The sequence below is a fragment of the Cricetulus griseus genome, chromosome 8, assembly GCF_003668045.3.
Source record: "Cricetulus griseus strain 17A/GY chromosome 8, alternate assembly CriGri-PICRH-1.0, whole genome shotgun sequence".
Taxonomy (NCBI): domain Eukaryota; kingdom Metazoa; phylum Chordata; class Mammalia; order Rodentia; family Cricetidae; genus Cricetulus; species Cricetulus griseus.
Window position 1 is genome coordinate 69,937,078 of NC_048601.1, and position 23,631 is coordinate 69,960,708.

Sequence of the window (23,631 nt, forward strand, 5' to 3'; positions counted from 1 at the left end):
AAATGTAATAGTGGCCACACCCCTTTCTGTGTGGCTTCAGGCAGATCGAAGCAGGAGGGAAGCTTGAGATGTGCCTATCCTTTCCTCAGTCTTTCTGATGGGTCAGCCAATCTGGTAGGAAGGTCAGAGAAGTACTCTTGTGGTTCTTTGTATTTTTCTGTATGGTTGTTCCTTAATAAACACCCATTTATTATTTATCTGAATTTGGATCCTCTGCAAGAGCAAGGGCAGATACCTGCTGAGCCATCTTTCTATCCCCCCAAACAAAATTTTTTTGAAACTGCTTGGCATGAGTTTAAGACATTGAAACTTAAAAGAGGAGGGGATACTCTCTAGGACTTTAGAGTAGGAGCATGGGTTAAGGTTCAGATGTTGTCAAGTATCAATGACTTGGTTGTGTTTATTACTAGCTGTAGATTGAGCAATATGAATCTCCCCAAAAGAAGTTCAGAGAAGCATTTAGTGGATGAAGCCATTACAGGTGCTGTTGGTAGTAGAATGTGTTAATTAGTCAAAGTGGCAAAGAACTGCAAACATTCAGGGAGAGTTCTCAGGTTGAAAGTTCTTTCACTTATATCCTATGTGTGAATTCAGATTTACCCCCAAGAAGTCTCACATACAATGGGTGCTCTTTGAATGTGGCCAGAACCTATGAAAGAGACAGGATATAAACCTCAGAATGGCATTATATTCTTCAGAAATAGAAATTATGGAAGATGAAATTGTTACCTGTATTCAATTGCCCTTGACTTTCTAAAGACAGAGATTATGGAACTCTTTGGGATGAATCCAACCTAGTCATTTGATCTGTTTAAAAACAGATTTCCCATGGTTGGCAGCATGGCCATTCAAAATAGCAAAAGTATTAATGGAATCTTTATTGTCTCAGAAGATGGAAATGATATTGTTTCAAGGAATACAGTTAAGAATGCCACCTATACTAACAGCTAGAAAGGAAATGGGGACCACAGTAATATACCTTTGTAACTCAGTGAGTTCACTCAACCACCAGAATGAGATTAGAAATTTATCACAAAAGAGTGATGAACAATGCACCATTATTGGAAGAAGAATATATAGACACAGGCTAGAATTACTGTAGAGCATTGGTTGTCCACCTTCTTAGAGCTACAACTTTTTAATACAGTCCCTTGTGTTGTGGTGATTCTCAGCATAAAATAAATTTTGATGCTACTTCTTAACTGTAGCTTTGCTAGTGTTTTGAATTGTCATACAAATTTCTATGATTTCTGATGGTCTTACGTGACACTTTTGAAAAGATTCTTTAACCCCCAAAGAGTTCACAGCCTCGAGGTTGAGAATGATTGATCTAGAGAGTCGTAATTACTTTCTCCAATTGTTAAGGTCTAGATAACTCTAAAGTTGTTTCTACAAAAGGTTTATTTTAAATTTTATTTTTGAGTATGTGTTTCTGTGTTTGTGAACATTTGTGCAGGTAACTGTGGGGATAAGAAAATGGCATTGGATCTTCTGAAGTTGGAGTTACAAGGGGTTGTGAATTGCCTGATATGGACAATAGCAACTGAACTGAGGTCTTCTTTGAGAGCAACAAGAGGTTGTAATTGCTAAGGCATCTCCTCAGCCCCTCTAAAATCTTTACTCACAGATCCTAAGACATGTTCTGCTAGATTCTAGGTGTACTTGAGTACATAGTTTGGGAAAAGAAGGATAAATCTTCCTGGTGCATTCTTTAATTTAAAAAGAAAATGAAATGTTACTATGGGTGGGATCAATACATAATTTTCCCACTGGCAGAATCCAAGAATGGACCAGCATATGAAATGAGGGAGAGTCTAAGAATCTGTGTGAAAGCTATGTTGTACAAGATGAAACAGAATCCTTGTTGATCTTAAAGCTCACTGAAGAGAAAGAAGTGAAATAGACTTTCCATTTGTGAGACAGTGGAAGCTCTCCTGCACAGTTTAGGAAGAAGACGATGATCAAGGCAGGAGTAGATATGCTACATGGACAGCTGACATCTAGGCAAGTGGACAAGACAACCTGAACAGGAATCTGCCAATGGGAAAGCTCAGAGAGCAAAGAGTATACAGCATGAAGTTAAAGGAAAGAGAAAGATAGAAGAGGAAAACACCAGAATAGAAAATATTGACTTCAGCCTTCTTTTTCTTATGTAGTGGCATGCTAGAGAAGGCACCTAAGTTGTCTAAATCCTAAACTACTTTACTTTCTGTCTCAGCAGTCTGCTCTATGTCCTGTATGGCTACCTATCCTTCTCCAAGCCCCACAGACTGACCTGCTCTAGAGTCACACATATCCTTTGTATTGCTCATGCTGCCCTCCCTCCTCTCATTAGCCATCTTGAGTTCCTGGAAGGGTTCTGTTCCTGCTCAGGGACATGGGAACTCAAAATCTGGATTCTGTCATAGAACAAAATGTTTTTTTTTTTTAACTTGAGATGATTTCCCGCTATAAGTGTGAAGAATTCATCACCTGTGATCATTCCCATGATGTTCCAGAAATACATGACTCCTATTGCCAGTATTTCTGTATGCCATCTGTGCCAAAGACAAGTCTTCTGAGACTCCTTGCCCCTCCCCTTGATCAATTGTCATGACTTTTCTACCCTACCCTGTTGCATATAAAAGACCAACCAGTACATAGCCCGACAAAACTTATTATTCCTGGTTGTCAGGTAAGTGTTTCCAAAAAGAAGAGTCCTCAGTAGAAGCTATGCTACTTAGATCTGGGGAAAGAGACAAAGGGGTGTTGTAAAAATTTCTATAGGCACTGGAAGCCCAGTAGAGGCCCAAACTGCCTTTCTAGTCCTAGGGCTATAAATTCCTAAAATCTCAAGAAAAGGAGTTGAGTATAAGGGCATGCCAGACAGCTTTCTTGAACTATGAAATCAAGAGACAAGAGGGCTTGTGGAGATCAAGTTTGCTGTGTTCACCGCTCCTAGAGTTACCTTCTCTTTCTTGTTCAATAGAATTGTTGATTTTGAATTCAAATCTAAGACTGCCTGCTGCTCAGCATGGCTCAGAACATTGAGTACCATGTCCTGTTCACATGCCTGATGCTCCTCTCATGCAGCCAAGGTAAGCTTGTTACACCATAATCCCCACAGACCTGAATGTTTGGCTCCATTCTTACACATGGCCATGTTCTTGGGGAAAGGGCATAGTAAACATTGGGGGTTATTGCTTCATTGATCACAGTCAAATGCATCCTCATCTATCAGAGAAGTTTAGTTTGAATATTAAATTATCCCTTGTTCATACAACTACTGTTTTCTTAGTTGGTATAGTTAAATCTAAATGTCTTCATTAGTTCATGGAGGCTTTATGCAGAGAATATAAAGGAGAATCTTATGTAAGAAAATTCATAAGATACAGAAGAAAGGTAAGAGCTTCACAAACAAGGGTGAAACTGTGAAGAAATAGCCTCAGAAATTAATAGTGAGTTCTTGTCTCAAGGAAATTAATCCTGGGAGAGAAAAGTGACAATGGAGGGTTATAAGGTAGGCAGTCACTCCACTGCCTGTCTTACATCCTTGCATACCTACAGAGGAGTTTCAACATGGGTGTCTCATCTTCCAGGCTTTATCCCATCCTGAGCATCTCCTTTACTTCCTTTTCTCTTCCTAGGCCTGAAGGCTGAAGAAGACTTGCCTACGGATGCGGAAGACCATCCTTCTGCCAGGATCACATGCCCAGAAGGTGCTAATGCCTATGGTTCCTACTGCTATTACTTCATTGAAGATCGTATGACCTGGGGGGAGGCAGATGTAAGTGAAAATAGAAATGTGCGGGGAGGGAGGTATCTGAAGGTAGAGACAGTTAACATTTCCAACTGGCTTCCTAAGATAGGGCTGGTCACCTATTTTCCCCATCACCAACCTCAGTTTTGTCCTTGATGGTGGCTGTTGTTCTGAATCTTTCAAGCAGAGACCTTGATGCTCAGTCACAGTATCATCAGGAACATTTCTTCACTGTCCTTTTTCTCAAACATTCCTTAGTAGGACTGGTATATTGTTAACAAAACACCCTTCTATATTGAGTAATCTATTTTCTCTTTGAATGCCTATAGCTCTTTTGTCAGAATATGAATTCAGGCCACCTGGTGTCACTGCTCAGCCAGGCTGAAGACAATTTTGTGGCCTCTCTGGTTAAGGAGAGTGGTACTACAGTCTCCAATGTCTGGATTGGACTCCATGACCCCAAAAATGTGAGTATGTGGCCTCTTTATCTTCTAATAATCAGGTGAAGGCGAAATGAAAGAATCAAGTCTAGCCTGTGAAAAGCCAATTTTAAAACATTTACAAAAAAAAGCAATGTGTCTGTGGATGTTAGGATATATGAGCCTGTTGAGGCTCACTTCAGGTAGTTGTAGATATAGCTGAGGCTCAAGTTCCTCCTGAGAAACTTTTGTTATGTACTCATTATTATTTATTGTGTACCTTAATGATTTGTGTGTTAGAAGAGAAGCCTTCTCAGATAACAGAGAAGAAAATACTTTACTGCCTGTTTTGGTGAATCTGTTGCTTTACCAACGCACCTAGTACTATCTAGTGATAAGTTGAAAGGGGCAAGGTTTGGTCCTCAAGAAAGAGTCTCTTGGAGCAGCTTTCTATAATACATGTTTATAGGTCTTTGTAAAATTCAGAGTACTCTGAAGGACAGTAGAAGGAGTTGCATATTTCTGGAAGGTACAAAAGCAAAGAAATGCTATGATTCTCAATGGAACTTTGATATTTATTTTGGTTCTGTTTTTTTTTTTTTTTGTACATTTGTGAATATGTACACGGTACACTTGTTTCCCCTACTTTCTAAGTGACATTGGCTCGGTTATACTCATTCACTGTAGAACCGTCGCTGGCATTGGAGCAGTGGATCTTTGTTTCTGCACAAAGCATGGGCTACTGGAGCTCCAAGCACTACTAATCGTGGGTTTTGTGTGTCACTGACTTCAAACACAGGTAAGAAGCAAAAAGTTTGCTGTTTGTGTCTTCTGCTCAGCTCTGGGGACAGACCTGGGGATGCAGATAGAGGAAGGGTTACTTATGGAAAAAATTGAAGTGTTCTCCTTATTTCCTCTCTTGAGTCTTAGAACTAGGTGAGACCACACTCTCTCAATTTGACTCTTTAACTTTACTTGTAGCATACAAGAAATGGAAGGATGAAAACTGTGACGCACAGTATTCCTTTGTCTGCAAGTTCAAAGCCTAAAACAACCTGAACATCAAATGTCCATAACTTTGTTACTATGGATCAGAAAATGAAACAAAACCATCTATATGTCCCAAATTAGATACTCTTTTCTGTTGAACTTACAACAGATTTGCAGCATTTTTATATACCCCATTTTTAGACCCCTGACCTAATGCAAATAAATTCGTATCCCTCACTTGTCCTGTCTTCTGTGCTCACTATGTTCATTGTCAATGGTTGGGTACCTGAAATAGAAGGGATTTTAGAACTGTTAACGTTGCTCTGACATAGCCATTGTTAAAATTACAGACTTCATCAAACTTTTGTGCCATTGTTTATGATAAATTTAAAGTGCATGCATTCTTTGCATTTGCTTAGACTGTGATTGCACAAATTGTGAATGGCAGGGGTGTATATGTATATATATATATATATATATATATATATATATATATATTCTGTGAGATGTTACAAGCTTGAATTCTAAGGAAGCCACTTTTCTGTATTCAAGAAAACAATCTGAAGCCATAATTGATTTGAGATTTTAAGGAAAATTCTTTGCTTTAAATTCTTAATAAATTAGTGACCAATAGACTAGAAGTTTAAAAGCCAGCACAGTCTGTTAAATGACATTCTTTGAATGCACTAACTAATAAACACATGATAATTTAAATAAAGAAAATGTATAAGAATAGTTAACTGCTCCTTTAAGAAACCTATCTCCAAATTACTGTCAAGTGTTAGAATTTTAACAAATTTATCAGTATAATTCAGCCCTAGCACTTATTATACCAATGAGACTATTAAATAAAATTTGATGAAACAATCAAATCTCTTCAGACACATATCAGTATGAATTAAAACTATGACAACACAATATGAAAAACAAAGATGCAATTTGTGTATTTACATATCTATAGGAAATATGCCTTATAGTGAAATATACAAATAGTTTCAAAGGAAAACATGTAAAAGATAAGATAAAAATAACCACAAAAGCACTGAAATATGCTGATATGAAATTACCTAAGATACAATAACTAGGACTCTAACACATGAGAGACAAAGTAAGAAAGAAAGATTGTACAATAGAGCACTGGGTATCATACATAATATAACGCAAAAGGTAGTATAATATACTTTTTGTCCTGTGGTGGTATTGGCACAAAAATAGACAGATAAACCAATGGAATCAAATTGAAAACCCTGATATTAACCCACACACCTATGAACACCTTATTTTTGACAAAGATGCCAAATCTATATAATGGAAGAAAGATAGCATCTTCAACAAATGGTGCTGGCACAACTGGATTCAGATATGCAGAAAACTGCAAATAGATCCATATCTCTCACCATGCACAAAACTTAAATCCAAATGGATCAAAGATCTCAACATAAATCCAGCCACACTGAATCTTCTAGAAGAGAAAGGGGGAGAAACCCTTGAATGAATTGGCACAGGAGACTGCTTCCTGAATATTACACCAGTAGCACAGACATTGAGATGTGCAATTAATAAATGGGACCTCCTGAAACTGAACAGCTTCTGTAAGGCAAAGGGCACAGTCAGCAAGACAAAACAACAGCCCAGAGAATGGGAAAAGATATTCACTAATCCCACATATGACAGAGGGCTGATTTCCAAAATATACAAGGATCTCAAGAAGCTAGCCACCAAAACACCAAACAATGAAATTAAAAAGTGGGGTGCAGAACTAAATAGAGAATTTTCAACAGAGGAATCTGAAATGGCTGAAAGACACTTAAGAAAGTGTTCAAAATCCTTGGCCATCAGAGAAATGCAACTCAAAACAACTCTGAGGTACCACCTCACACATGTCAGAATGGATAAAATAAAAAATACCAATTACAATCTATGTTGGAGAGGATGTGGAGAAAAAGGAACACTCCTCCATTGCTGGTGGGAGTGTGAAATTGTAAGACCACTTTGGAAATCAGTATGGTGGTTGCTCAGAAAAATGGGAATCAGTCTAACTCAAGATCCAGCAATTCCACTCTTGGGCATATACCCAAATAATGCACATCCATACAACAAGGACATATGTTCAACCATGTTCATAGCAGCATTGGTTGTAATAGCCAGAACCTGGAAGCAACCTAGATTCTCCTCAACTGAAGGATAGAGAAAATGTGGTACATTTATACAATGGCATATTACTCAGCAGAAAAAAAGCAATAGAATCTTGAAATTTGCAGGCAAATGGATGGAACTAGAAGAAACCATCCTGAGTGAGGTAACCCAGTCACAAAGAGATGAACATGGTATGTCTTCACTCATATATGAATTTTAGAGATAGAGCAAATTATTACCAGTCTACAATCCTCTCCACCAAAGAAACTAGGTAACATGAAGGACTCTAATGGAAAAATGCATGGACTCCAGAGAATGAGAAGGGGCAGGAACTCCTGAGTCAATTGGGAGTATGAGAGTAGGGGAGAGGGAGCTGCCAGAATGAGAGGAGGAGATGTGGAGAAGAGAGGAGAGGATGAAATGGAGGAACAGAAATATTGAGTTGGGGCAAGAATAGAGGAGAGCAGGATGAGAGATACCATATTAGAGGGAGCCATTATAAGTACGATGAGAGATCTGGCACTAGGGAGATTTCCAGAGACCTACAAGGATGGCATGTACTGACAATCTAGGCAATGGTGGAGAGGATAACCTAAATGCCCTTTCCCTGTAATGAGACTGATGACTAATTTTTATGCCATCCTAGATCCCTCATCCAGTGGCTGATGGAAGCAGAGGCAGATACCCACAGATACACACTGAACTGAACTCTGAAACTTAGTTGAAGAGAGGCAGGGATGAAGATCAAAGGGGTCGGTTGTAGGAAGCCGGTTCCTGCATTATAATGGTGCCTGAAGACACCAAGATGTGAATTACTTCACAGGCGCTGGGTAATCTCCATTCCTTTGATCTCTGCCTATCCCGTGGCTCATTTTTGCCTGAGGAGCTGAAGCCATTCTTAGGGTAACACGTCCCAGGCGGCTGGTCAGCCTTTATATAGGGATGGTTTTCTTGGTTTAGTGTCTCTGCTCTGGTCTCCACTCTGGTAAGATGCATTAAAGCTTGTCTGCAGAAGGATCCGAGTGTCCTGCGTGTATTTCTTGCTGGCGAGGAATACAGAGCACGCGCGGGACATATGGTGCCGAAACCCGGGAACATATGAACATCTCCAGCACCGCGGAGACCCCTTGGCTACAAGGCGGATTCAGAACTGCAGGATGGTAAATTCGGAGAGGTATGTTTTTTCTGGACTTTGGCTTAGGAATGTTGCTATTATGGGAGGTTAATATAGAGGACTAGGAACTATTTTGACTTTTCTATTGTGGGAGGTTAATATAGAGGCTTCTATGCTTTTGCTAGGAGCTATTTTAACTTTTCTCACTATTGTAACAATCTTAAAGAAGTCCAGAATTACATATCAGAAACCGAATGTAATGAGAGAAATTCGGAGAGGTATGATTTTTCTGGACTTTGACTTGGGAATGTTGTTATTGTGGGAGGTTAATATAGAGGCTTCTATGCTTTTACTAGGAGCTATTTTGACTTTTCTCACTGTTGTAGCAATCTTAAAGAAGTCCAGAATTACATATCAGAAACCGAATGTAGTGAGAGATGGGGCGTGCCTAACAATAAAATATAAGAAAAAAGGACCTCCCGGAATGTCTACTGACAAGGGAGTGTGTACAGAAACAAATAAGAAAAAAGGACCTCCTGGAATGTCTACTGACAAGGGAGTGTGTAATTTGTTAGATGAGTCTGTAAATGAGTTTAAAGCTTTAAATCTTGATAGCTCTAATGACGCTATAAGCTCAAGAGATGGGGTTTTAGAAGGAACAGCTCAGCTGGATGAGGGAGAGACAGAGAAGGAGGGAGAGAAAATAGGAGATAACCGGTCACACCCTGGTAAATTTAGGAGAGATGAGGACTCGAAACCTAGCCTCTGCCCTGCAACGAAACTGGAAGCCTTGGAGCTGAGCAGCTCAGACTCTGAGATTTTAGACTCTAACAAGGAAGCAGAGCTAGAGAAAGAAGCAGCTCGATACCACCCCGATAGATATCGGCTGCCAAAAATGCCAGCGGGTGTGCTTCCATCAGCACCCCCACTATTTGGTACCGACTCCTTTTTACCATCAGAGGAGCGGAGAAAATTACAGATGGCTTTCCCAGTCTTTGATAGGGGAAAAGGCCATGCCTGCTATTCAACACTTCTTAAAGGCCTGGAATGCCTGGGGCTTTAAAGCCTCATTAACATTGACGCTCGGGCCAAGCGTCTCACCTCAAAACCTAAAAAACCAAAAGGAAATGGTAAAATGAAAAGATATCTTAACTGATCTTTGGAGAAGCCTGGATCCTATTCTCATAAGATCCAGGGGAGCGATATGTGTTTTTCCACAGGATGAAGAAAATCCTCTGTGGATCCCAGAAAGACTCACCCGAAGAGTCCCTTCAGACCTTCAAAAGTCGGAACTCCACCCTCCCCCCGGGAATTGAGAGCCGCTATTGTTATCCAGATTAACTCCTGCCCTTGGCGGAGAGATTGTCACTGCTTAAGGGGTGGGGTGTAATTGTTTGATGCAGCCGTTTGCGGATTGCTGTTATTTTTGGCTGGTCTGTGAGAAAAGGGGTGGGGGTAATTGTTTGATGCAGCCGCTTGCGGATTGCTGTTACTTCTTTGGCTGGCCTGTAAGCTCCAGGGCTCAAACCAAGAGATTCGCCCAAGCGTTTATATTTTGGCTAACTATGCTTAAGCGATAGGCCGCCGGCCAGACAGCTCTTGCACACCCGGAGCCTAGGCTCACTGCACAGGGTAGAGTGTCTGGTCTGAGCAGCCCAAAGAGGGATGCTGAGCATAGGCATCGCACAGAGTTGCCTATTATACAGGCTTCTCTGGGAGGTACGTTGACCTGCATAAGGGTTACCTGCCCTGAGAATTCCCTTTCCCAGAAAAACGGCAGAGGACAGGTCGAGAGTACTTCGGGTCAAGCTAACAGCCTGATGGTGACTCCCGTACACAGTCTTAATGTTTGATTTTGGGAAGGTTCAGCCTCTACCTCTATCCCTCAACATTTGGGTGACCTATTTGCTTATAAAAATATATAAAGCCTTTTCATTAATTAATAAAAAAGGGGGATATGTAGGAAGCCGGTTCCTGCATTATAATGGTGCCTGAAGACACCAAGATGTGAATTACTTCACAGGCGCTGGGTAATCTCCATTCCTTTGATCTCTGCCTATCCCGTGGCTCATTTTTGCCTGAGGAGCTGAAGCCATTCTTAGGGTAACACGTCCCAGGCGGCTGGTCAGCCTTTATATAGGGATGGTTTTCTTGGTTTAGTGTCTCTGCTCTGGTCTCCACCCTGGTAAGATGCATTAAAGCTTGTCTGCAGAAGGATCCGAGTGTCCTGCGTGTATTTCTTGCTGGCGAGGAATACAGAGCGGGCGCGGGACAGTCGGTACCAGGTGGGTGAAACCTACAAGGGGGTTTGTACAAGGGGGAGCACATTGACCCCAGACTGCTGTCTGGGAGGCCAGTACAGGACTGATCCAGATCCCTGAACACAAATGTCAATTAGGAGGCCTCTACACTCTAGAGGGTCCCTGGTAGTGGATTAGTATTTTTTCCCTGGTATAAGAAGGGACTTTGAGAGCCCATTCCATGTGAAGGGATGCACTCTTGGCCTGGATACATGGGGGATAGCCTAGGTCCAGCCCAGGATGATGTGTTGGATTTTGGGGAGTCCCTGTCAAAAGCCCTACCCTGCCTGGGGATTGGAGGGTGGATGGGGTGGGGGATAGGTTGGGCATAGTAGGGGAGAGGTGAGGTGAGGGGAGGGAGAGGGATAAGGGTCTGACATGTGAAGGATGCTTGTTCTTCATTTGAACTAATAAAAACGGTAGTATAATATATAAATAAAATCTCACATAATAATTCTCAAAACAACTTGAACTCACAAGATCCGTATATCAAAATCAAGATAATATCCCAGATCAGGTCAGATGGTGAGATAAAAGCAGAACTCCAAAAATTATTATACATATATAACACCCTTTAAATTGTCACATGTCTTTGTCAAAGTTAACAAGTTTACCTAAATTTTACATGGAAGTTAAAAATAATAGAAACACACTCTCTGAGCACAAGGATATCTTTACTAAAAGAAAAGTCTGAGACATCATCCTTTTCTAGAATCCCTTTTATCTCCGTCTCATTCTATTACTCTAGCTAACATGTGGAACAGTGCATTGCATAAGAATGGAGCAAGTAGATGTCCTTAATTTATTCCCAATTTTACTGTAAATGCTTCCAATGTTCCCCGTGTAGCATAATGTTTGTTTCATGTAACCTACATCTGCAAGACCCCTCCCCGCCCCCCCTCCCCCCCGAATCTCAGGCCTCCAGAATCTTTTCCCAGGTCTGTGGCCACCCCAATCACCATGAGGAGGCAGAAACTTGATGCAAACAGCAAGAGGCTTTAATGAAAGGTGGACATTTGTAAAAAAAGGGCTCTCTCAGCATGCATGCTAGAGAGCAGCCCCATCCCCCAGGCACAGGCATTTTTTAAAGGCAAAAACCATAAGCTTAGGGAGGGGCCTCGACTCTCTGTTGAATATGTGACCAGGGTCATGGGTTCCTAGGAGGCCCTTTGTCCTGAGGGGAGGCCTGGGAATCAGATGGCCTCCTGACCCACCAGTTCTAAAACTTGCAGACCTCAGGATATACTTCTCTTGATCTTGCCTGAGCAAATGGTAGCTATCTCTTTGTTTCATAGGGACCCTTAATTGTTAATTATTGACACATTGGCCAGTGGGGCAATCGGTTTCCTCCATGAGCCCCTCAGGGAGGGTGGCCATTTGGGAATTCTTGGTACCCAGTTATCTTATGGCCTTGTAAGCTGGTAAATTCCAGGCACTAAGTCATAGTAGTGGCCTTAATTTCTGGGTTAGGCTGCCCTACATTCAGTTTGGAGAGTTCGCTTATCTAGGCTATATTTCTTTGCTAATTTTTAAGTCTTTCACATCATGTTGAAATATGTTCCTAAAGTTTCTTTATGTCTTTTATTGTAAAGGGATGTTGGGCATTTTTCAAAGCCTAACTCTAATTGACACAATCATGTGACTTTGTGTTAAACCCATTCATATGCTACATTACATTTATCAATTTGTGTGTTGAACCACACCAAAACCTCTGGAGTGAAGTCAACTTGATTATTGTAAATGTGTGTTGTTTTAATCTAAATCTCAATCATTTGATTTTACCTATAAAATCTCAGGAGCCAGATGCTGGGGTGAAAACCTGCTGGCTCAGAGAGGCAGGGAAAGCATGTACTTGACTTTCTTTATCTGCCAACATCCCAGAAAGAGGCCTTTCTCCTACCCTGTATCTAACAAAACTCCTCAAACTGAATGTCCTTCACTTCATGTGGGGGACCAAAATATTTCCGCTATGGAATATTTTGAGATCCAGCCTTGGGTTTCACTAAACAGGAACACCAGAAAGCTCAGGCCCACTATTGTATTGTTGATGCCAGTAAGGCTACTATTGTTTACCATGGCCTCAGGGTAATAGGCCTCCTATTTGTATCTCTGTGGGCCTAAGCATGTGAATAGGCCTGCATCTGGGCCGAGGTGCAGGTGTGTGAGTGACTAGGGAAGACAGAGGTTAGGGGCAAAGGACCAGAGAGCAGAGAGGAGAACAAGGAGAGAAATGGTTCCCTTGTGGTCATGACAGGACAGTTAAGAAACAGCAGAAAGGATGACTAATAAGGAAATGACTCTAGTTCTACAACATGGAACTGAGAGCTCTTTAAAGTTGAAAAGATCCTTGTGTTTGGTCTTTATCGCCGATGGGTTGCTAGGAGCCTCCAGGTCCACACCCCCCAACTCAGGCCGAACCTCATGGATTGAGGCTGAAACATGCTGGGTCATGACAATTTCTGTTTCCTGTGTGCCTTTCTATCCATCCTCCTGACTCCCTTTTACTCTCTATGTTTTTTTCCGTTCACTTCCTGCCAATAGGTTGCTTATGTTACCTCTTGAACTATGACTGATTTTATTTACTCCTGTTTACAATATTCAAGCAGAAGGCTCTTGGATTAGAGATGTTTGCTAATTCTTGAGCTACATAACAAATAGAAACAGGCTCTCCCAATAAATAACACAATATCAGGGGTTTACAGTTCTATCAAATATCTGCAACAACTATTCTCTTTGATAAATTTTTGAATTATGTTTGCAAGTATTTTCTTGAGAATATCATATTTGTGATGTGAACTATATTGGCCTATAATATTCTCTCTCAGTCTGTGTGTATGTGAGTGTGTGTGCATGAGTATGTGTGTGTTTGTAGGTATGTGTTCATCTAGCTTTCTACTCATGGTAACAATAAATTTTTAGAAGAGTTTGGAGGTATGATTTCTATTTTTATTTTATGGAATAGTTTCAGAAACTTTTGGGGTAATATTTCCTAACAGGTGTGATAGAGTTCTATCTGGAACTTAACAATTTTTATAAGAGAAACTTTATGACTGTGTTTATTCTCTTGCCTTTTATAGATTAAGGTATTTAATGTCATCTTCATTTAGTTATGGTAGGTCACATGAGTATACATATTTATACAATTACTTCAAATATTTTTATTTGGCATAACATATTTATAAGGTATATCTTAATGATCTCCTGAATTTATTACCATTGTTGATTTTAATTGCCACTAAAGAACCATAGTCAAAAATCATCATAGTATGGGTAAAAGACAGTTAGATTTAGGAACACAATAGGCTGCTTAGAAACAAACCCATGCATCAACAGCGACCTAGTTCTTGGTAAAAATTCAAAATATACATGGAAAAATAAAAGCTCTTCAACAAAAGGTGCTTGTAAAATGAATATTAACATTTAGAAGAAGAAAATTTCCTATAGTGTATGAAAACAAATCCCATATTAGTGAAAGGCAGTAAGTTAGGATTTGAATTATTTAAAAGAAAGAGAAAAACAAAACATGTACAGAATAGTACAGAACATACCTTAAGACACCTAAACAGGCAAGAAATTTTAAAACAGGACCCCAATTACTCAAGAAATTGTGTCAATAGTTAATAAATGAGTATTCTTGACGCTGAAAGACTAGTGTATCACAAAGGGAACACTCCATTTGCTAGAGTGAGGAAAAACATACATAATAGGAGAATATTTTCTTTATTCATATTTCTAACAGAAGATTAATATCTAGAACACACAAAGAGCTTTCCAAAAAACTAAACATACACAAATATAAACACACACACACTAACACCTGTATTAACAGGTGTTAATATGCTAATAAAATCTGCAGATGATTCTTAAATGAAGTACAAATAACTAACACATGAAATGTTTTCCATCACACTAGCTACCAGAGAAACACAAGTCAAAATTGTATTGATACTCAATTTACCTAATCAGAGTGGCAGTCACAAAGACACATAAAAATAAATGGTAGTGAAGATATGACTAAAGGGGCAGCATTACAAATAGCTGGTGGGAATGTAAATTCCAGTTACCATGGAAATTATTACAGAGGTTCCTCATAAAACTAAAAATAAACCTTCAGGTGATCCAGCTCTATTCTGAAAGACTATTTGTGGATTTATCACAGAGAAACTTCCACATCAACATTTTCTGCATCACTAATTCACAGCAGCTGAACTAGAGAACCAACCTAAGAGTCTAACAATAGGTGAGTGATTAAAGCATATGTGATTTAAAATCAGTTAATTTTTTCAGCTACAAGGAAGAATAAACTGATATCATTTCCTTGAAAATAGATGCAACTATCTTAGTCAGAGTTTCTATTGCTGCAATGAAACACCATGACCAAAAAGCAAGTTGGGATGGAAAGGTTTCATTCATCTTATACTTCCAAATTGTTGTTTGTTACCAAAGGAAATCAGGACAGAAACTCAAGCAGAGCAGGAATCTGGAGGCAGGTGCTGATACAGAGTTATTTGGTAGGTTATGGATGTTTGTCATCATTTAGGGGGGTTGTTTACAAGTTGTTGGTCATGTTCAGAAAAAAAGCTGAACATAGGAGATTAGATTCAGGGATCTTTTCTGAAGGGGAAAGGGGGGAATATAGAATGATGTGATAAAATGGAAGATTGCTAAGTCTACTTTTCAACAACCACTACTCTCAAATATTTTAAATTTGTATAGATTTTTCTATATTGGTACATATTTAGGCTTATTTTGTTATATTGCACATATGTTTCTATACATCTTAAAGAGGCTATTGTACCTACATAGGTCATTTAAAAGTATAATGTAAAGCTTTAGTCATTGAAAGCTATTTAGGATAATAAAAAAAGTACAAGATAGTAGTTAATCATCTATAATAATCTAACTTAAAATCATGTTATGTATGCTTCCAAGATCAATCAGATATATTTTAAATAGATTGTCTTCAAAGACCTACAGAATTTGGCATTTAAAATGTTATAATAACAAAAGGCTTTTCATAACAGTATGATGTGTGCTTCTGGCAGCATCAACTTACTTCAAAAATGGAAGAAAGGAAGACAGACAACAAAGAACCTACATATGGAGTTTGATTTCATGTGTGTCAAAGTTAGACACTGGGAAAATAGACTGCCCCTGCCTCAACTGTTGACAGTATGCTGTCCAAATTGAACAAGCAATGCAGTTTCTAGAAACTTTTCCAGTTTGCCAGTGACACTTGCCAATTTTGGGATGTTTTCCAAATTCTCAAAGCAAAAGAAACAATTAGTACACTGAAGAGGCATCCTAAAGAATGGCATAACACTTTTACCATTCATGTACCTGACAAGGAATTGATATCTAAAATATATAAATATGTAAGAAAACTAAACACAAGAAAAACCAAAATTCCAATTAATAAGCAGACAAACAAAAAGCACAGACATTTTTCAAAGGACCAATTACAGTGGCCAATAGACACATTAAAATACGTTCAACATCCATAAGCTTTAGGGAAATGCAAAGCAAAGTACATTAAGATGCCATCTCACTCCTGCCAGAATGACTATCATTAAAAGAACAATAGCAGTGCTGACACATCGAAGTGACATTTACAGAGTATAATTCTGAATTGACAGAATGGGGATTGGTTGCTACATACTATCAAACTCCTGGTATTCAATGGATATTGTAATCATTTCCATAGATCTTTGGTCCAATAACATAAAAATTGAGAACAACATCTTGAAATGTATCTCATTGCATGTTCAGAGATAAAAAGAATTACCCATTCTTCTCTGAAGGCCCATAGTAGAAAAATCAGCTGCCAAGTCACAGGGGTTCTTTTCACTGGGGTTAGGAAAGGATTCCTTCCTAGAATGAGAACACTGCAGGCCTTTTATCATAAGGGTAAGGCTTCTGGTCAATTGTGGTCAAAGGTGTAACCATTGACATCTCAGAAAGAATATTCTTACAATGGAAGAGGTAGGAAGACCAATGATAGAATAATAATTATGTTTTTCTTTCTCTTTAGGGGAAAGTCTTCCATAAAGAACATTCATTGTAGTTGAAGGACCCTCATTGAGGGACCCTCAATACAACAACAACAATATAAAAAGCAAGAACAAAAATATGGTGGTAAGGTGTAGGAATTGTAAACTATTGCAGTCACTATAAAAAAAAGATAGAGATTCTTCAAAAAAAAACACAAATAAGGGCTGAAAAATAAGTTCAGTGGCAGTGTGTTTGCCTCACTCTATGTCTGGCTTCATTCACCTCAGAAAAAAAAAAATCATCATATGGCACCCACAAGACACCTACTTATTCATTTCTTGTGAAGCTCTTCACAGTAGCCAAGAAATAGAGTAATCTATGTCTAGCAGCTAGTGAATAGACAAAAATATAATGTATACTTGCTGGTTTTTAATTCAGTCATAAAGAAGAATGAAATTACTTCATTTGCAGGAAAATTCATAGAATATGACACCAGTTTATTAAATGGAATGACTTAGATTTAAAGAGAAAGATATCATGTCTTCTTTCATATGCACAACTTATAATTTAGATACACACACACACACACACACACACACACACACACACACACACACACACGTATGTATGCCTGGAAAACTTAATGTAAAAACACAAGGGCTTCTATTTGAGAAGATGAAGGCAGCTAATGGGGTAAAGAGCACAAAGTAATGAATATGATCAAAATACACAATTTTTCACAGTTGTTATCAATATTGTTTTCTAATTTAAACATTTTAAAATACACATTTCCCAATACATATGTTACATGGCTGGGACAATTAACAGATATGAGAGTTTTCCTAGGAAAATATGCACAACAAATAATTTCTTTGGGAGATCCCAGATCATCTTAGGTGCTGCTGACAATGCTACACTGGATTGGAAAGTCTCTTACCTGCACAAGACCTTGCGTGTGCTCCATTTCAAGTTCATCATTTTAAAGATTTCAAATGCTCACTTCTCTGGCTTGCTACCATCGAAAGATCAATGTCTAGCTAATTCTAAAATCTTACTTGACAACTCCATCCCATTTTTGCTGTATCCTAATCCTAATGTTTAAGAAAAAAACTTGGAGGAGAATGTTTTATTCTTTGATTAAAGACGAAAACTCTACTACTGAAAAAGGATCGACCAAAATTCCAAACCAGTTCATCTGAGGACAGGACAACATGTGCAACTAGAGAGACTGTGAAGTTTCCTGGAGATCCTTTGTACAAATTGGCTGTTATCCTTCTTGTTCTTAAAACACATCCATAGCAGAAAGACAGGCATAGACTTCTTTCTAGCTGCTAGAAAGTTCTCATTAGTTTGAAAAGAAGAGGGAAATCAGAACAAGGCCAGGCATATAGATGACTTCATGGGGGACTCAGAGCCTGAGGTGATCAGTAAGTGACAAAGTTCCATGATGTGAGTTGTAGCCCTTCCCTCACACAGTAGGATGGGAGAAGATGCATCTAAATGATCTGAAGTTTAAACTACTTTCTCCATTGTCAGAAGCAGGGGTGCTCCACATCGTGTCCTACAGTATCTGCCTTTCCTGTCCCTGTCCTCACTATGTCCCTGCTCTGGAAGCACATGGGATAGTTCTCTCCTCCCTTGCCCCAGTTAGCCTTCTTGAATTTCTGGAAGGACCCTGCTCCCACCTAGGCTGTTTAGGGACGTGGGCACAAGGTACTTGTTTGCTTCTGGGGAAAGACAAAAAAAAAAAAAAAAAAAAAAAAAAAAAAAAAACATGTCTGTAACCTGGGAAACTTGCCAGCCTATGTGTGGAAAGAGAACCCCATCTGTGACTGTTCCCAGGGTGTATCAAAAAGGGTCTGTGATGGCTGCCAGGCTTTGTCTGTCAGTACCCAATGCAGGCTCTCTGACATCCCTTGCCCCTCCCATTCTCCATCTGCCCTAGAGTTTCTATTCAATCCTGTTGTGTATAAAAGACCTACATATCCTAGCCTGGTAAGACATCTTGATATCAGCCTGCAGGTTAATACATTTTACAGATAGGTACTTGTAAATTTGCCTTCTTATATCTGAGGAAACTAACTAGATTTTTAAACAAAAGCTACTAGCAATGATTCCCCAGCAGAGCCAGAGCTGCCTTGGAGTTTCATGGTCTATACGATCCTCTGAAGATAAATATTTGAGCATGTGTGGTTCTCCAACAGCCTTCATTCACCGAGTAATGGAAAGCAAAGGGGCCCTTCCAAAGAGCAAGTGTGCTATGTTCACTTTTTGTTCATTTTAGAGTTTTCTCTAAAATGTGCTATTTAATAGAGACTGCTGTTTTGCTTCTTAAGAAAAAGACAGTCTGCCACTAAATATAGCTAGGATCATAGCCTACTTCACTCTGGTCTCATACCTGATGTTCCTGTCTCAAAGCACAGGTGAGCTCTTTTCCTAGAACTGTATTATGACACTATCACCCATCCCTATCAACTAATGCACTTGGAGAAAGGCAGAGGCAATGTCAATCATGGGTTGGTCTTAACAGTAGTCTTAATACCATCTCTTCTAGGATTTTGAGATAAATTTAAAAATCACTGCTTATCTACAGCCACTGAAGTTTGATTGGTTCCTCTTGTAATTTTAGCTCTTGTGAAAAGTTTGAGGGGGCTTCCTTAAAAAGAGGAATGAGGAAGTGAGGGGATTCCTGTGTATGGGAAGGTGGACATCAGACTAATGAAATAAATTTCATTTCATTGGGAAACTCACTTGCGTTCTTGTCATGAGCAGTAAGAGAAGAATAAAGATGCAGGCAGTTTAGAGGCAGTGTATTCTAATCACATGCTGTATCCCCGAGTTCCTACAGAGGAACTCCACCAGTTGTTTCATCTTCTAGTTTCAGCCCAGTCCTGGGCATCTCCTGTAACTCTTTTCTTTTCCTAGGGCAGGAGGCTAAAGAAAACCTGCCCTCTGCCTGGATCAGCTGTCCAGAAGGTTCCAATGCCTACAGCTCCCACCAATACAACTTCATTGAACACCTTTTAACTTGGGCCATGAAGACATCATTTGACTTGGGCCATGCAGGTTATTATTTTATTTGGGCCATGCAGATATAAGTGAGTAGAGAAATATGTGTAAGGGAGGCACCTGAACGTAGAGCCTGCTGACACTTCCTGGTGCCCTTGGAGGCATCATTGGATCACCTAATTGCCCATTCACTGAGGTTTTCTCCCCCAAAGCCTGCCTTTCATTTTGAACCTTCCCAAAGATCCTGGTAACCATCATAGGCCATCAGGAATATGCATGCTCTGTCTTTTTCTGTCTCATTCCTTGAATGGACTTAGTTTATTGCTCAAAACTTCCTTCTCCACCAATTCTCTTTCTCCCAGTTATTCAGGTGTTTTTTTCTCAGAACATGAATTCTGGCTTCCTGGTGTCAGTGCTTAACCAGGTTGAGGGCTTTGTGACCTCTCTGAGTAAAGATAGTGGTACTGCAGTCACCAATGTCTGGATGTCTGGACTGGCCTCCCTGACCCCCAAAGTGTGAGTATGTGGTCTCTTTCTCCTAATAATCAGGTGAAGATGGAGAGGAAGTTCCACGATGTAAGACAAGCTTCTATGGTGTTCACAGGAAGGCAATCTGTCTATGGATTCTAGAACATGTGAGGTTTGTAAGGATCACTGTAGGAAAGTTGCAGAGACAGCTGAACCCTCAGTTTCCTTAGCATTTCTTCCATTAATGAACAGTTCCCTTCTATTTCAAGGAAAATGTCTTTGGTGTGCTCCATTCTCACTGGTCAAGGTAATCTTTGTCTTAGACAAAGACTTTACAAGGGACTAAAGACAAGATAATCTTGTATAGTAACTAGCAACTAAAAGTGTGCTGGATTGTGAAATTTTGCCTCCAGAAAGAAAATTTAAGGACCACTTTCTGTAATGGGTGTTTATAAATTCTGTAAAATTGAAAAATTGACATGTTTGTGGTACAGAGGAAGAACTTGGATATTCAATTAAAAGTGAAGCTGAGGCTGGGTGGTGGTGGTGTACTTCTTTAATCCAGCACTCCAAAGGCAGAGGTAGGCAGATCTTTGAGTTCAAGGCCAGCCTGGTCTACAGAGTGAGTTCCAGGTCAGTCAGGACTACACAGAAAAACCATGGCTTGAAAAACAAAACAAAAAGTGAAGCTGAGAACAAAAGCTTAGGGAATCTCACAAAATCCACAGAGACTGTGTGATTCAGTCTTGAAACATATTTTTCAGGTTTCCAAGAGTATACTTAAGACACATCCTTTTGCTCCTTTCTGATTTGCAAATGCTCTTATAGTACTGTTTGTCTTCCAGAATGTCTTTACCTTTGGAATGATGGGTCTGTGTCTAAAAATATTGGGGCACTTGGTCTCTAAACACAGTCATGGTCTCTAAAACAGTCATGGATACTGCATATCACTGACTTCAAAGACAGGTGAGAGACAAAGACTCCTCATATTATTTTTGCCTCTGTTCAGGTCTAAGGATGGAACTGGGGTGGGTCTTGGGCTACAGGTAGGGCAATTTCACATGTGAGAATTGGAAGACAGTTTCCCTCATTTAATATGTTTTGGCTTTATAAATTTAAATTAGAAACAAGTTTGTTTCAATCCCAGTTCCTTCTCCCTCTCCTCCTCCCCTGCCCCCCATCTACCCCTATACCATTCCCTTTCTGCTCCCCAGGGAGTGTGCAGATCCATGGGGTCTTCATAGTCTGTCATATCATTTGGAGCAGGGCCTAGACCCTCCCCAGTGTGTTTCTAGGTTGAGAGAGTATCCCTCTACGGGGAATGGGTTCCCAAAGTCATTCATGTACAAGGGATAAATACTGATCCACTACCAGAGGCCCCATAGAAAACCAGACCTCCAAACTGACCTCCTCATTCAGGGGTTCTAGAACAGTCCTATGCTGGTTTACCAGCTATCAGTCTGGGGTCCATGAGCTCCCCCTTGTTCAGGTCAGCTGTTTCTGTAGGTTTCTCCGGCCTGGTCTTGATCCCTTTGCTCATCACTCCTCCCTCTCTCCAACTGGATTCCAGAGTTCAGTTCAGTTTTTAGCTGTGGGTGTCTGCTTCAGCTTCCATCCAGTTTCCCTCATTTATTATCCTTAGTCTATGGCTTGGCGGGGTTTTCCTCCTTTTGAATCTTTCAGTCTGACTTTTCCCATTGGGCATGTAGGATACAAGAAGAGGAGAGCAGACAATGTCATGCACAGTACTCATTTGTCTGCAAGTTCAAGGGCTAAAGTCACCTAGAAAAAAAAAAAAAGATCATCTGGAACCTGACCAGAAATTACTATGACGTCAAAAATTAAATTGGACCATCTGTCAAAAGCAAATCAGACCGTCTCTTCCTTGACAAGCTTTCTTGAATAACTGGCCAATGATATCTTTATCTACACTATTTTCTGGAGCCATGCACAATTAAAATAAAAACATATCAGTATGCTTTTTCTGAATTAGTAATGTACACTGGTGATACTTGGCTGTTGTGGGTAGAAAAGATTCTATCATTTTTAGCTTTTCTTTGATAAAGAAACTTTTAAAATTCCACCAACATAGTTTGCATGTTAGTTTATGACACTATTGTCACCAAAGTGGAATGAATGAATAAAAATTCTACCTACAGTCTGTATGATTTCATGGGCTTGCAAGAATTATTAGATGTTGGGTGCACGAATGCCTCAAAGTCACTTGGCTAAATTGTAAAAGAGTCATTTTCCTCACTCAGCTAAATGAATTAAAGCCATAACCAGTGTGGCAATGTTAGGGGACTTCTTGGGCTTAGAATGTTTAATGAAGAAGTGGTAGCAAAAATTAGGACTGGAATCCTACAACTGATGCTAAATGGCGATCTATAAATTAATGACTAAGTAAGCTTATCATGAATGAAGTAAACAAAATATATTGGCATACTTAATTTCCTCTTTAAATATATAAAATACTGAATTGAGGTGGTTACTGCCCGTGGAGCTTCTTCATGATTTTCCTTGTCCTCTTCTTTGCCTTCCTCTCTAGGCTGTCTTTAGCAAGAAGAAAACCTCTGGAATGTTTTCTGTGACCTACATACATATTCTGTCTAACTTGCTCTCCTGCACCCTGGTTGTCAGCACCCTCCATCACTTTTCTTTACATGGAGGGATGGAATACAGTTGTTGATGTCCATAATATCTTTGCATGTTGTAGGGTACCTCTGCATATGATAGGACCAATGTTTCTGGGCATAGCATTTGGTAGCATTTCACATCTCTTGTTCTTCTCCCCACTCTCACTATCCGGGTAGTTTTGCTGGTAATTTCATGGAGGACCCCTACAACATGGATAGTGTCTTTAATGGTTACAGTTTTCTGTGTGTTTACTGACTTTAACTGGAACTCCAATTGTAACATTTGCTGCCTCTGTACCCTTATTCCTTTCAACATCAGCCTCCACAGTCTCTCTGTCTACACTATGATGGTACTTCCAGGACTTATTCTTCTTAATGGTTACAAATGTCTTCCTTGATGGCATTTCTGTTAGTAAAACCACATCTGTAACTGAAATTGAACAATTTGACTGTCCCGAAACCTTCATTGTGATGACCTTCTTGTCCCCACTGGTGGATCAGCCAATGTGAGGCCCTCTAGAGCTGCCACTACCCACTGTTGCTGCCAATAGAGCCAGCTTGGTGTTCACAGCACTGAGGGGTGTCGAAAGCTGTATTGTGGGGTGTGGCAAAGGAGGCTGGGGTTGCTGGGTTTCAGCCTCAAATCTGCTCACGATCATGGTGTTTATGACAGGGGCAAGCAGGCAAGGGCTTTGCCTAGGCTAATGCTCCTGATAGGTAGTTTAGATTTAAATGGTGATCCCTAGAAACATACATATATGAGAAACACTAAATGAACTCAGCAGACTATATACACACAGGCACACAAATGCAGGGTCATGTGTACATG

The 23,631-nt window shown here is 39.8% G+C and overlaps 1 protein-coding gene across 2 annotated transcripts; it reads left to right on the forward strand.

Moving 5' to 3' along the window:
* The first annotated feature begins 3,013 nt into the window (after positions 1–3,013).
* LOC100773144 (lithostathine-2) lies at positions 3,014–5,207 on the forward strand. Of its 2 annotated transcripts, none has more exons than XM_035448511.1 (5): positions 3,014–3,085; positions 3,635–3,766; positions 4,069–4,206; positions 4,846–4,957; positions 5,140–5,207. In XM_035448511.1, the coding sequence occupies exons 1-5, from the start codon at positions 3,014–3,016 to the stop codon at positions 5,205–5,207; spliced, it is 522 nt and encodes a 173-aa protein (XP_035304402.1). The 2 variants fall into 2 exon arrangements, with proteins under 2 accessions (XP_035304402.1, XP_027285356.1); XM_027429555.2 differs by having other exon boundaries at positions 3,014–3,077; positions 3,627–3,766.
* The last annotated feature ends 18,424 nt before the right edge of the window (positions 5,208–23,631 follow it).